Source organism: Nanorana parkeri, unplaced genomic scaffold (assembly GCF_000935625.1).
Source record: "Nanorana parkeri isolate BGI_ZX_2015 unplaced genomic scaffold, ASM93562v1 scaffold570, whole genome shotgun sequence".
In the NCBI taxonomy this organism is placed as follows: domain Eukaryota; kingdom Metazoa; phylum Chordata; class Amphibia; order Anura; family Dicroglossidae; genus Nanorana; species Nanorana parkeri.
The window spans coordinates 286,130-301,421 of NW_017306838.1; the positions used below are offsets into that span (position 1 = coordinate 286,130).

Below are 15,292 nucleotides of genomic sequence, written 5' to 3' on the forward strand. Positions count from 1 at the left end.
TAAAATGAACTAGGATCACACTAATCCAGCACGTTATTATTCTCACGTGCCCCACTCAATATGGCCACCGCTTGAGTGGGGCAACTCAGAATAATAACGTGCTGGATTAGTGTGATCCTAGTTCATTTTATTACTTCATTGCTGTGCTGTATGTGTATAGGCCAATGCCTTGGCTGGCGCTCGTGCAGAAAGCTTCTTGGGCAAACTCACCGACCCAAGTGGCTCCGTCGGCTAATGAAGGGAAGGGGGGAGGAGTCCGGTGACGTAACGGACATCGACGTCACCGGACTCCTACCCCCTTCCCTTCGTTAGCCGACGGAGCCACTTGGGAAAGGGGGGAGGAGTGCGGTGACGTTGATGTCTCCGACGGGACTCCCGGAAGCCAGCGGAGAGGTGAGTCTTTTCATTTTTGATCAAAAGAATTGTAATCCATCAAAAAGTTTAACGATTAATCGAGGAATTAATCGTTTATTTCCCCAGCCCTACATTTTTAAAATATTTTTTCAACAATTTTTTTTTTTACTTTTATTTAACTGTTTTGCTATTCAGTTCAGTACCTCGGGGCAGAATAGCCGAGCCGAATGCCACTCGGCAGCATCTTGCTATTCACTTACTGCCATTCGGTCCCTATGAGAATAGTGGCGAACGGCAGCGAGTGAGCTGCCAGAGTTTCCGCTCAGCCGATCCAGATGTTGGATCAGCTGAGTAGAAGTTCTTCTGCACTTCGGCTCATCCGAACATACAGAGCATGTTAGGCTGACCGAAGGCAGCCAATGTTCGGCTGATTTTAGCCGACGTACGGCTGAAATCAGCCATACAAGACTGAAGTAAATAGCCGAACAGCGTTCGGCTCACTTCACTTTGGCTGGGTTTATCACTCGGCTGAATAACCCCCTTAGTGAATAACCCCCTTAGTGAATAACCACCTTAGTGAATAACCCCCTTAGTCTTTATAATTGTACCCACCAGTCTTTGATGTTAAAACAATTAGTATGTTGTCTAAATTTCAAGTCTTGGTTACTGAATTACTTAGAGTGACTATACACAATTTGATGTGTGCAGGAGTTGCAGATTGCAAGCAATGATCAGGCAAGGATTGGCTTTGTAGTGCTTCTCTAGGATGCAACAATTTGCTCTTCCAGCTATTTATTTAGTGCTTGTTATCATACACACATATTTGCCACTTTGTTGGAAAACTCTAGGGAGAAAATATCTCACCTTTTATGCTGCTAACACCCACCAGCCATGTCACAGAGATAATCATTTTATAGCATTGTAGCATGTTCAAAGACAGGTAGTTTTCCCACTGACCATTGTTCTCATCTAGACATCTGCCTGTCTATGACCTTCTGGGTATACACAGTTATATTTACTTTGTTTGACCTGTGGGCTGAACGAAGAAAATATAACAGATTCCTCCATCACCTCTTACAAGCATGGATGGACGAATACCCTGCTGGTTTTTTGCCACAACTACTGTCAGAATGCCCAAAGGGAGCGTGCAGCAGTTTGGTTGCAATCTCTGTTCAGCCGAGAATCTTCCAACCTGCTCCTTCAATCAACTATTCAAGGGAGGAAAGGTGCGGACAGGGGCACCCACTGTGAGAATTTTGGCCAGTTCATTTAAGAAACTGCTCTATTGAGTGATACAGTGCATTCAAATACATGAACGTCACTCTTTTTTTAGCACAGCATTTTAAAAGTACTAAGTAATAAATGTGATTTGTTTGTATGCTATTGATTTAATGAATGCCAGCTCAAGGCATGACATACCTAGTAGGTGTTTTGATGTATTGAAAATGTTTAATCTACAGTAATTATATTTATATCATTGACATGTTTTGTCTTTGTTTTTTAGCTGTGCTTGATGAGTGGTGAAATAATTCAGATGAATGCAAAAATGAGCTTAATTTTCGAGCCTGCTGACTTGGAGCAAGCTTCCCCAGCAACTGTGAGCAGGTAATTGGATTTTACTTCAGATGGTCAGAAAGGGTGTTACCTATCTCATTTTACTCAGCATGCATTATCCTTTGCCTGAGGGTGTTGTGTTCCTATCTTTTTAACCATTCAGGTGTGGGATGATCTATATGGAACCCCAACAGCTCGGATGGAAACCTTTGAAAGATTCCTACATGAAGACGCTACCTGAAATCCTTACAACTGAGCACAAGGAATTGGTAAGTGAATGAGTGACTCAAAATTAATTCAATACACGCTACACAGGCCGCAGCTTTGGTGATTTGCTGTCAAGTATTCAGCAGAATTGTTTCTTATTGCAAGTAAGAGATGACACATACACAAGACTTGATTAAATTGTGACATGCCTTACAAATATCAATACAGAAAAAATTAATTTGTAAACCGTAAAACTTGTTTGCTGGCCTGCAGGGAGCCATTGCAGAATGGCTGATGAGTATGTATCTAGAATCGATCATGGCGTTGTTGGTTTATAATTTATGATGCTTAGAGCCTATGTGATGGTTATTTCCAACATTTGACACATAACAGGAAATATATTGCTTCCGTTTACTTATTATGTTTGAATTTTAGAGTTTAATAATGCTATAAATGCACATATGTAGTTATAGTTAACTAGTGTGCCAGTTATTTGTAAATATCAGTATTGTGGATGCAGTACGTTTTGTAGTAAAACAGACTGCACCATTTTAGGAAAAGACGGACAGGCTGGCTATTTGCTATGGTTTCAAGACACAAGGATCACTGTTAGATCATACTGTATAAGGCAATAAACTGTATGTCAGCAACAGAGATCTCAAGAAGACAAAAGACTTTGAGGGGAATTTATCAAAACTGGAACAGGCAAAATCTGGAGCAGCTGTGAATGGCAACCAATCAGCATCCATCTTTCATTTTCAAAGCTTAACTGAACAAACTAAAGAGATAAGCTGATTGGTTGCCATAGGCAACTGCTCCAGATTTTGTCTTCTCCAGTTTCGATAAATCCCCCCCTTTGTGTTTTTTAGACTCAGTTCTCCCCATTGAGGTCACTTGCTATACCATCGTAAACTGAAAGGGTGTTAACATCCACAAACCTAATATCCAAAAACCATGGTCCCACTATATGTTTGTTACCTATTCCTATTCACACAGCATACAGCAAATTTAAAAAAAAATAAAGTATTTCTTACTTTTTAGATTTCTCTAACTCAGGGGTAGCCAAACTCCGGCCCTCTAGCTGTGGTGGAACTATGAATCCCAAGAGGCATTGCAAGATTTTCACAGCCACAGACATGACTCCCGGAGAGAGATGCATCATGGGATTTGTAGTTTCACCACAGCTGGAGGGACACAGTTTGGCTACCCCTGCTCTAAAGGTGCCCATACACTGCACGATTATTGTATGAGAATTGCGGGAAATCCGGCGATCATACGATAATCGCAAAGTGTATGGAAGGCGTGCGATCGTTTCTACTGTACGGTTGCACGTCTTCAGTCGAACAAGCAGGCTGGAAAACCCGCTGGGAATCGTACGAGGGGCGGGCTTCCGATGACTGCAATGCTGAACGACTGGTTTTCCAACATGCTCGATATACAAAAGTTGTGCGACCGTACATTAGGAACGGTCGCATCGCTTCCATACACTGCACGATTATCGTACGATCGCGGGATTTCCAGCGATTCTCGTATGGGAATCGTGCAGTGTATGGGCACCTTTAAAGACATCCTGAGATCAGTAAAGTGTACTGGATAGCCATTGACCTGAAATTCATAGCATGAAGAAAGCCCGAATTAATCCAGCTTGCATAGGTAGATAAATACCTCTACTTAAAACACGCTTTAGATCAGTGATCTAAAGCTCAACCTTTTTAAACATAAGACCCAAAGCATAAGAGTTGTCTGGGAGCCAAATTGTCAAGTTTCCATTGTTTTGACCCCCCAAATTATAGGCTTACTATTGGTGTACACACCTGCATTAAACAACCACACCTTCAGAGCGCAGATCCACGAACCTCTGTTGCAAGTAATGGTCTCCAGTGATAAGGAAAACAGCTATTTAAAAGAGAAAAGGTACAAAATAAAAGTAAATTTGAGAAAACAGAGCTTAACATGTAAGGAGGTTCTAGATATAGTGTTCCAGGGAACCTGGCGTCTTCACCTAAAGGGAGACTTATAAGCTCCAATCAGAGACAGTTGCCATATAAGACGATCCAAATATAAACATTTGCATGTTACCTCATTTACCTAAAAATTTGCACATACTCAAATTATCAATCAAAATAAATATTAGTTTATGTTATTTTGGAGCACCTTATCAGCTTGACCATAACCCAGACTCTTGCTGCAGAACTTTGAGACTATCTATATGCGTTGAACAACAACAAGACATTTTAAGGAGAGAACAGCAACTTAATCTAATAACATATTTCTGCTAAGTCATTCTACCAAGCTAACCTGTTATTATGTGAGGAACCCCACATTAGCATATAAGGAATTAATATTGTGTGTTGTCATGTCAAAGGGGAAGGTAGGAGCACACGATTATTTCTGGCACATCAACAATTGTTTTCCTGTACTTGCAGCATATTTAAAGGAATAGAACAGGGGTAGCCAAACGCCGGCCCTCCAGCTGTGGTGGAACTACAAATCCCATGAGGCATTGCAAGGTTCTCCTAGCCACAGACATGACTCCTGGAGAGAAATGCATCATGGGATTTGTATTTTCACCACAGCTGGAGGGCCGGAGTTTGGCTACCCCTGGAATAAAACATATGAAAATGCACATGCATTGCAGAGATGTATAAAATACTTTTTTTGCCTTAATTTATGCTTTGACAATAGTTTGGAATAATTCTGTATCGATTGGTGCATTCTGACTAGAATGTTTAAACTATCTTTATGTAATACAGATTACACAGAGCAAGAGCTTCTGTTTAAGGGCTAGTTCACACCATGCGCGTTCCAGGAGCAGAGCAGTTACAGACCGGATCAAAACTGCGTCCAATGTATTCCAATGGTATTCTGGGCTCTAGTTCACACAGCAGCGTTCAGTTCCAGAGCATGTAAAAAAACTGCAGCAGAGCAAGCCCTATTTTTCCTGCTCTGGAACGCATGCAAAAGCACTGGAACGCACTGAAAGCCCATTTTAAACTAAAAAAAAGAAAGACATTTTTTCCCCCCACAAAAACGTCCCTGAACGCGGCCAAAACAAGGCAAAACACACTGCACTGCGTGTGCAGAAACTCATGCAGATCTGGTCTGCTTTTGGTGTGAACAAGCGTTTTTTAGATTACAAAGAAAATTATAAGGCTGGAAGGCGGCAGTGTCACTGCTGAGAGGAAGGAACAGAGGTAGCTGAGCTGCTTGAATGAAAGACTTGAGCTACATGAAAGTTTTCCCTGTAAACATTTGAGGATGAATTGCTTCACAGTGCCTGCAGCTACAGATGTCAGGGAGGGCTTGTTTGAAACCTGATTTACTGCTCATTAAGAAATGTTAAATAGTTATGAGTCTATAGCCTAGCCATGTATATAGAAATAACTGTATACACTGTATATATTTTGAAGATATACTTTGTCTAGGGCAAATAGTAGGACATATAGTATACATGAAGCAGCTCTCTCATACATCTCCCCTTGGACACATAAAAGAAAATAATTTTGGCACTGAAATATTGTGTATGGTCTCAGTTTAGGAAAAACATACCATAGGGCTTAGCTTATCATCTATTCCCAATATGACATGTATTTTAGGCTTCTGTTTTGTTCTAAGGGGTTTGCAGTTTGCTTCTTTATGCTTTATGGTGATAGTATTTCCAAACATCGTACTTGATTTTACTTTCAGATTAATGACATGTTTGACTGGCTTGTTCAGCCTTGCTTGAATTTTATCCATCTGGAATGTAAATTTGTGGTACAGACGTCTCCTATCCACCTGACATACAGTATGATGAGACTATACACCTGCCTGCTTGGTAAGACTGTTACACTGAATTTGGAGAGAAGATATTCACATAAGACATTTCATAATTTAACCATATTACAACAGTTTTTTCTTCAGCTGATCTATGATATTCCTGTGACAAATTTTAGACACAGGAAATTACACCCTGGAAGGCGATTTGTTTTAAATCTTCTCCTGATAAATATGCTTTATTTATTTTTTAATTTTTTTTGCTGCTTTTATACCAGTGCATGGCAGACGTCAGTATATTATATCCATGTTTATACCTATATGTGTTGATATATCCACTTATCTTTTTTCTTACCTGTCATATTTTTTTGTATTGTCTTCCTTTAAATTATCATCTTTCTTGTTTTACAGCATCTCTCTACTGTATCTATTGCATTCATTAACACAATGTTAACATATTTCAAAGCTCTTTACATAGAACATGTAATTATTCATATAATCTATTATCTCTTAAATAAATTGCAGTCCAATGCACTTACCACACTTAAGCTGGCCATACCCTGTTATATTAGCTGGCCATAACCTGTTACATAACAGCGTGGATGGATGTATCTCCTGCTAGGCTATTGTATTCTGACAGTGGTGGGTATGCCTCTGTCAGATCACCAGAAGAGTGCCAGCAGCAGATTAGTTGCCGTCACTGTTCACCCAAAAATTTTCTGAATAGCTCCTTCGATTTTCTTATTAAAGGATGCTGCATCAAACGGTGCAGACAGGGCCACCTACTGTGGAAATTTCAAACCATGTATGGTTTATAAATGTAAACGCTTATATATGTCATATTTGATTTTATATTATACCCAGAGCCACTTGTTCTCAGACTTGGATGGTCTGTTATTTATTACTTGAGGGAGAATAGAAGTGGATACATATAGGCCAACCAATTTAACAAAGTATGGTAGATGTTTCCTTCCACCACTGTCTCTGCTGGAGCATGCATCTTTTCATAATGGTTGTGTGCTCAGGGATGTAGTGGTACATAGAAGTTAGCACCAAGATACTTTCTGTATAGAGCTTGTATTTCCTTACTTTCTCCATCTATGAAAGTAGGAATGGGATGAGGGAGAGGTAAAGCCGGATGGATGCAATGATATTGATGTACTGGTACCCTAATGTAAAAATTGTCTTTGTAGGATTTCATAGTTCAGCCACACACATATATTTACAGGGTTATTCACAAAAGGGTGAAGAGTTTGGAGAAGGCAGGAGAAGTGAACAATCTAGGCCAAAATAGCTGATTTAGAAAAATCCTCCAATTCAGCTCACTTTCCAGTTCAACTATGATTGTGCTAGAATGTTCACTTCTCCTGCCTTCTCCATACTCTTCACCTTTTTGTGAATAACCCTGTTAATGTTTAATTTCATTGCATTTTATCATACTGTGTAAAACCGAAAATAAACACATACATGCAGATAAGTCAGTAGTTATGTCAGAGCAGGGGCGACTGGCAACTGTTAGCACAGGGGGCGAGTACAACCCAGAGGCCCATGGTGCGGCAACTTGGCCCCCCTCCCGCTCTGCCTCTTCCCCGCATTCTCCCCGCCCCCATCTGCCACTTTTGCCATCCATGTAACAGTAGTGTGAATGTATTTATCGGTTTAGGAAATGTAAAGCACACTGGTAGTGGAGGGATGCCTCGTCAGGGCTGTGCAGGGCCGTTCGCGGTGGCATCAGAGAGGCCCGGGGGGCAATTGCCACCCTGCCCCCCGGCCCAGTCCGCCCCTGTGTCAGAGGTTTGTGTACTTGTTACTTTGCTTGTAAATCTATGCTCAATAAACCTGTACTTCCTATTGGTTACATCTGTTGGTACTTATCTTCTAATAATTCAGATGAAATCATCAGTTCTGGAGAGGAGGGTAAAGAGCCCATGTCCAGTCAGCAGATCACCTTGTGGCTACAAGGTCTTTTCCTTTTCGCTTTGGTTTGGACCATTGGTGGCACCATAAATGCTGACAGCAGGAAGAAGTTTGATTGTTTCTACCGAAACATCCTGATGGGAACAGATGATCAGCACCCTCGACCAAAGAGTGTTAAACTGACCAAGAACAACTTGTTCCCAGAGAGAGGTAAACTTAAATCTACAGGAATGACGTTGTGTTTTTATGTACATACAACTCTAAACATTTTACATTTTCTAGATGCTGTATCTATATGTTTTAGTTTGTATAATATGATTCTACTCTTTTCAAACTTGTTTCGTGTTAATAATTGTGTTTAATCTTAATCCCGCCTATATGCTAGGTTATTTTTTAAGTATCCCACCTCTCACTATTAATACAGAAATCTTTTGACTTACAGGAACTGTATATGACTTTTACTTTCACAAACATGCCAGTGGACAGTGGAATATGTGGACTGATTACATTACTAAAGAGGAAACAACCATTTCTGCCACTGCCAAGGTAGCTTTTTGCTTCTAGAGATAAGGTTTTCTAGCATATTTATTCATGAAAGTAAAAACAGTGTGTATACATTCGTACGGTGATCCTGATTATTCAACATAATTGTGACCTAATTAGTAATATTGTTCTGTTTCCCTAGGTGTCAGATCTCATTATACCAACAATTGAAACTGCTAGGCAGTCGTTTTTCTTATACACGTATGTAGAACATTCAGTTCCTATACTGTTTGTGGGACCCACTGGAACAGGGAAATCTGCAATAACAAACAGTTTCTTGATAAAACTTCCAAAAGATAAGTATATTGCCAACTGCATCAATTTCTCGGCAAGAACTTCTGCAAACCAGACCCAGGATATCATCTTCTCCAAGCTGGATAGGAGAAGAAAAGGTCTATATGGTCCCCCAGTAGGGAAAAAAGCTGTTGTGTTTGTTGGTAAGGAAACAATTTTAAATACGTATTTCTTTAAATTGAGAACAGAGTCAGCAGTTACTGAGCCACAATAACCAGTTTCCAGATGTCCCCATTTTGGTGCAGGTTAAAAAATTAAAGCAGCATACCACTCCTTCAGAGTTATATGCACAGGCAAATTTATAAAATTCATAAATAACAGAAACACATTCTGTTAATTGCCTTAGTTTGGCTTAAATAAAGGGCTTTTTAGTCGACATATCAGTTTTGTTGCAAATTGAAATTCGAACAAATTTCTTTAAATTCAGACATTCGGATGCATCCAAGTTTCCAAATTCAAATTGATAAAAAATTTTATACATTTGAATTTCTGAATTCAAATGTATCAAAATTTTGGATGCATCCAAATTTCCGATTGCAAAAATAACACATTTGAATGTATCCAAATAACGAAAATTCAGATGCATCTGCATTTTGTCCGAATGTCATTCGAAATGAACTGATATGTTAAACATGAAAAAAGAAAACAGCATGGGGTCCCCCCAAATTCCTACCAGACCCTTTAGGTCTGGTAGGAATTTTAGGAGGGACCCCATGCAAAAAAGAAAGTGTGGGGTCCCCCCAAAAACCCTTACCAGACCCTTAATTCGAGCAGGAGCCTGGCAGAGCAGTAAAGGAGAGGGGATAATCGTGTGTTCCCCCCCACCCCCCCACACCATACTAGGCCACTTGCCCTCAACATGGGGCAGGGTCCCCATGTTTATGAAGACAAGGGCCTTTTCTCCACAACCCTGGCCTGGTGGTTGTAGGGGTCTGTGGAAAGGGAGCTTATCTAAATCTTGGTGCCCTCCTTTCATAAAGTGGGCATCCATATGCCGCCTCCCCTCATAAATGTGTAAAGGGATAGTAAATAAACACACCACACTTGTTTGAAAAGTCCTTTAATAAGTAAAGACACCACACAATTTTTACATGTCTTTTATTAATAATCAAAAAAAGTCCCATGATGTAAATCCATGCTCACTCAAACATGATGCCTGCCACTCGACTCGACAAAATAAAAAATCCCCACCGCCACATCCACACCTCACTAACACCGGCCGCAAGTAAACAAAGGGGTGGAGCAAGTCCACTGATGTCAGGGACTTGCCCCCACCCCTTTGATTACCTTCCGTGCTGGCAACAGGTCCCCTAATGTAATGTAAACAAAGTTGACATCACTGGGCTTCCTCTTGTTTACATTCCAGAGCAGAGCTGTCACTTGCGGCCGCTGTTAGTCAGGTGCGGACATGGGAGCAGGATTTTTTCCTTTTGTTGAGTCAGCGAGTGGCGGGCGTTGTGATTGATGAGGATCTACATCGCTGGATGATGTGATTGACCATAGATTTACATTGTGGGACTTTTTTTTAAATAATAAAGGACTGTGTTTTTAATCAAAACTGTGTGGCGTGTTTATTTACTATCTTACTGTTGATTTGGTAAATGAGTAGGGGTAACAACTTCCCCTTACTCATTCACTTTATGAAGGGGGCACCCAGATTCAGATAAGCCCCTGCCAGCAGACCCCCACAACCACCGGGCCAGGGTTGTGTGGAAGGGCAAGTGACCTGGTATGATGCAAAGGGGGGCCACATAATTCCCCTCCCTTTTCCTGTTGCTCAGATCAAGGTCTGGTAAGGGAGTTTGGGAGGACCCCACACTTTTTGTTTTTGGCATGGGGTACCCCCTAAAATTCCTACCGACCCCACACTGGTTTTTTTTCAATGTTAATATTTAACAACATTATAATCTCCATCCAAATAGATTCAAATTGATCCAAACCGAAAACAAAAAATTTGGATCGATCCAAACCGAAAAACTAATTTGGATCAGTCCAAACAGAAAACGAAAATTTGGAATTGATCCAATTCCGAATAACAAACAGTCGAATTCGAATCCAAACTCCCCCAAAAATGTTAATCGATCTGAAACTGAACACATTTTTCGAATGTCTAGTTTTTAGCTGTATACAAATGTAGCCTTTTGACAATTATTAACACTGTGCTACATTATGTTAGGGAGCACAAGCTTTAATCATCTTAATCATTGACACCATGTTGCTAATTGTATTGTTTTTTACATTAGAATGAATTGCATTGATCTAAAAGTGGTAATCAAAACTTTTAGCTATGGATACTCTCATATGACTACATACTGTACTTCCACTCCAGCTCAGATGCAAACTCTCCCAGGCTCATCTCTCACCCCCTGCAGTGTTTTCAGATAAGATTGACAGTCACAAACTAAGGGCCAGTTCACACCACAAAGTGTGCGTTCCAGAGCGTTCAGCCTCTGGAACGCACTGGAAAGCAACCCGGCCGGCTCCCTGCGTTCAGGGGTGGGAGGGGGTGTGGCAGTGCATTTAACTCAATGGCATTGCAGCTATTCCACCCGCAGTGCGATCGCCCGCACCCAAACATGTGGCACATTAGTCTGCATGCACTATTTTTGCAGATCGCACTGGACTAGAACCCAGGCACTAATGTGCCACGCGTTCGGGGGAGGGTGATCGCAATGCGGGCGGGGGACGTGGCTGCGGTGCTATTGCCTTCATTGCACCGCCACACCCCTGAATGCAGGGAGGAGGCCGGGTTGTGTTCCAGTGTGTTTCAGAGGCAGAATACTCTGGAACGCACTCTTGGTGGTGTGAACTGGAGATGTATTCATTAAAAAAAAATTGCATAGTTATTTGCATAGCAATTTCCATTCACCAGCTTTAGTGAGAAAAAGGGGAAAACCAAATGTTCTAAGGTTGAATGTCCTTAAGAAAATAAATAACATAAATCAGCTGGGGCTTGCTCTCACTTGCAGATTAAATGAACACTAGTAAATTATGAATAGTCTTGTCAATTCTGATAAAACTGGTTTTACCATGTTGCAAGTAGATATAACAGCCACAGAAGTGTTGTAAATAATATTTACAAAGACTGGTGTTGATGAGTGCCCTTGGCAGATAGAAACGATATTGCTCCCTAGACAAAATTAACACTTAACCCTTGCTGTGTGGGGGCATCCCCTCTGCAAGGGTTAAGATTTGATTTGCCTCGAGCTCTCTTTTAACTGTCTATTCAGGCCGGACCACGTTGTATTGCTTCAATTCAAAGGAGAAATTGAAATGGTCAGGACATTTTTTATTATTTTATCGAAGGGTTGTCTAGGGTATACAACTGGCTAAACAGAATTACATATTTATTGGTAGGTAGAAAAGTTTGCAAATATTTATTTAAACTCTATTTGTCTCTTTGCCTACACTTACACTTTAATCAAGAAATACAGTTTTATACAGCCCTGCAACTGTACAAAAGAAACCACACGATTGAATTCCTTTTTTTAGTTGCCATTAACATTGGATTTCCTGTCATTATCTTGGCCATGACAACCAAGGAGGTGAATCTTTGCCCCAAATGAGCATACAGTGGTCTCTGGTGTACAGAGAAATGGTTGGAACCCCACAGAAGCACTTTAGAACACTTTTGAAATGGTATGTAAATGCTTTAAAAAAAAGCATTTTACGTAACATGACATGTGACTAGCAGCCAGGTAGCTTTTCAGAGGTCTTTTGTTGCAGGAAATTGCCCAGAAGTCTCCCAGGAGAGAATATCCTCTGCACAACAATCTACAGACTCTATTATGCATCTACATTATGTGACCCAGGATATTTCTTTTTAACCCTTAATGGAAGAAGAGGTGGACTTAATTTACCATCATCTCTCGTGTTACCAAGCATTTAGAAGACTTTAACAAACACCTGGTCAACACCAGGCTAATGTTTATTAAATGCTCTTGAAAGTAGTGGAAAAAAAGTGCTGCATCTGAAAGGTTTATCCTGGTGACTGGCTAATTATGATGTTAAAGAGTCATCATCATAATCATCATCATAGTGAAAATTCATAAAGTATTAGATGTAATGAAGAGTACACTTTTGAACACATTATATAAGCCCTGTACTTATGTTGACAGATGATCTAAATATGCCAGCAAAAGAGGTTTATGGAGCCCAACCACCCATTGAATTACTGAGACAGTGGATTGACCATGGACATTGGTATGATAGAAAAGACACTTCGCGATTGGATATTGTGGACATCCAGTTCATTTCGGCCATGGGGCCCCCTGGTGGTGGTAGAAATGACATTACTGGTAAGCTTTTGAGATTATTTCTAAGGAGCATGTCTTTAGGGGATAATAAATAACTATGATAACAATTTAAAGATATATTTTACTTTCAATAAAAAATCAGGACAAAAAAAATTATTTTAGCTTGCTTAAATTAAATATTAACTATGTATTCACCTGTAACTATATATTGTCAAGGGGTAACTGAAACAGTTGATACTAGGCCAAATTTTGGCATTTTATGTGCCAGTTTACTCTAGCTCTCTAACTGCTAACTCCCTAATCATTACAGGATATGTGAGGTTTTTATTTGAAAGATTGTTTAAATAAATACATGTATTTAGGAGACAAATTGACAACATATTAAACTTAAATTGCCCCAAAGATGATGCTATTGAGAAGAGCAGACATGCTTTGGTACCAGTGGCAGAACTATCGCCATAGCAACCTAGGCGGCCGCTGTGGGGCAGGGGCACAGGGGGGCCCAGCCAGGATGAGGAACAAAGGGGTCCCCCTGATACCATCCAGGCTGCCTGGGTCGCTATGGCATCTCAGGCTTCTGGCTGTCACCGGCGGCTGTGAGCAGGCACGCGCCGCTGTTCAGATCACTGATAACCTGTCAGTGATCTGTGCAGCAGCGCGTTCCTCCTCGAAGCCGTTGCTGAGTCAGTGAGAGCCAGCAGCTGCAGAGGGGGAGGCTGGGCCCAGCGTCAGCAGTGGAGGAGGAGGTGGGGCCTGGCAAAGGAGGAGGAAGCGGGGCCTGCCAGTGATTGTGGAGGAGGAGGCGGGGCCTGGCTGTCGAGGAGGCTGACAGCGGATCGGGGCTGACAGGTGAGAGGTGTGCAGGGGTGTGACCAGCCCACCTGAGACCCTGCAGAGCCCACCATAGAGAGTCTATGGTGGGCTCTGCAGGGTCTCAGGTGGGTTGTTTGGGATCTCAGGAGGGCTCTGCAAGGGGCGTAACTAGAAATCACATGGCCCATACAGAATTTTGCTATGGGGTCCTGTGATTTCTAGTTATGCCCGTTTGGTACTTATCAAGTAGCAACTTATTATACTAGAATTTCTCTAATCCCAACATTTATTTATTTTTGGAAGATGAGTAAGCTGTCAGTTAAGGGTGGTTTATTTGCTGTTTCTGTGCATCATAGCCAGTAAAAGTACTAGTTTTCAGACTGCAACCTTTTTACTTTTGTGTTGACACTTACAAAAGCAGTGGCCTTGGTCTATGGAATATAGTGCTATACTGGTACTTTTCTGCTTTCTGATTATGAAGATATTTTACAAATAGTTGTTTCTTCAACGTCCATTAAAGGACACAAGAATGTAATAATGGGTTATACTGCCATTTTCTGGAGATTTGGACATTGGCAAGCAAAAACGTCTTTAAGTCAGCCCCCACATAACCCTGCCTCAAACCACCAGGCCTCAGTTTTTTGCTAGTGTCCTAGGAGGTTTAATGGACAATCTGAATGACCTGAATGGATATCTCATCACATTGGTTGATGGTGCCTTTACCTTTAGGGACTTCACAGACTTTCTATTTATAGGTCAGGTGGTAACATTGATTTGTGATACCATGGGGTTGATTTACTAACCTTATAAACACGCCACGAACAAGTATACACCTCTGTAGTGTGTTCCCACCCAGCATGATCTATTGGTGGAATCTAGACACCTTTGTAGTGTGTACACACCCAGCAGGTGTGTTGTGCAAAGCCCTGCATGAATTGCAAGGTGATGTTGTGTAAATTCGCTCTACATTGTGTTGCTTGCGTTGATGAATGCAGGAATGTAAATGCATGAGCTAACCATTTTTGTCTAAACTGTGAAGCAGCATTATATATGCATCGTGTGCATGATTTTTCCATATATGGCATTAGTGGAAATATGCTTTTAGAGACTTTTTGGTTGATAAATACGTTTTGCTGTGTAAAAATCACACGCACCTAGTGCGTGCGTGTGTTTAGGTTAGTAAATCACCCCCCATGTCTCAATGAATCATATTCTTTAAGAGGGACTCTTCTATCACAGAACAAGACCCTTGAGCTTTGCAACTTGTTGAACAACTGTCTAAACTGTCTTTAGTTATGATGAGCTTTTAGTGGCCTCTAAGTTGGTGCCTTGCATGGCAGTAATATCTGTCCATATGCATAGCACTTTGGCTATGTTCCTGGGATATAGAAGATACATTTAAACAAAGTCTTATTGGCTTGTCGTTGAACGGGGGGCATCTTTTTGGGCATACACTGAATCGTAGCATGCCCAAACCTCCTGATTCTCTCTTGTGGTGAGGAGATCTGTTAGTACAGCCATAATACCTTGTAGGCGATCAAAGTCTTGACATAAACCACACTCCCCGGAATGAGTGGATCAATCCTGTTAAGAAGATA

The 15,292-nt window shown here is 41.1% G+C and overlaps 1 protein-coding gene across 1 annotated transcript in view; it reads left to right on the top strand.

The window, feature by feature from the left end:
- DNAH3 (dynein axonemal heavy chain 3) overlaps nucleotides 1-15,292 on the top strand; it is a 239,155-nt gene that overhangs the window by 134,214 nt on the left and 89,649 nt on the right. Inside the window, 7 exon segments of the mRNA XM_018562281.1 lie at nucleotides 1,859-1,959; nucleotides 2,072-2,177; nucleotides 5,803-5,932; nucleotides 7,762-7,998; nucleotides 8,231-8,334; nucleotides 8,474-8,768; nucleotides 12,744-12,923. Coding sequence (XP_018417783.1) covers nucleotides 1,859-1,959; nucleotides 2,072-2,177; nucleotides 5,803-5,932; nucleotides 7,762-7,998; nucleotides 8,231-8,334; nucleotides 8,474-8,768; nucleotides 12,744-12,923 — 1,153 coding nt within the window.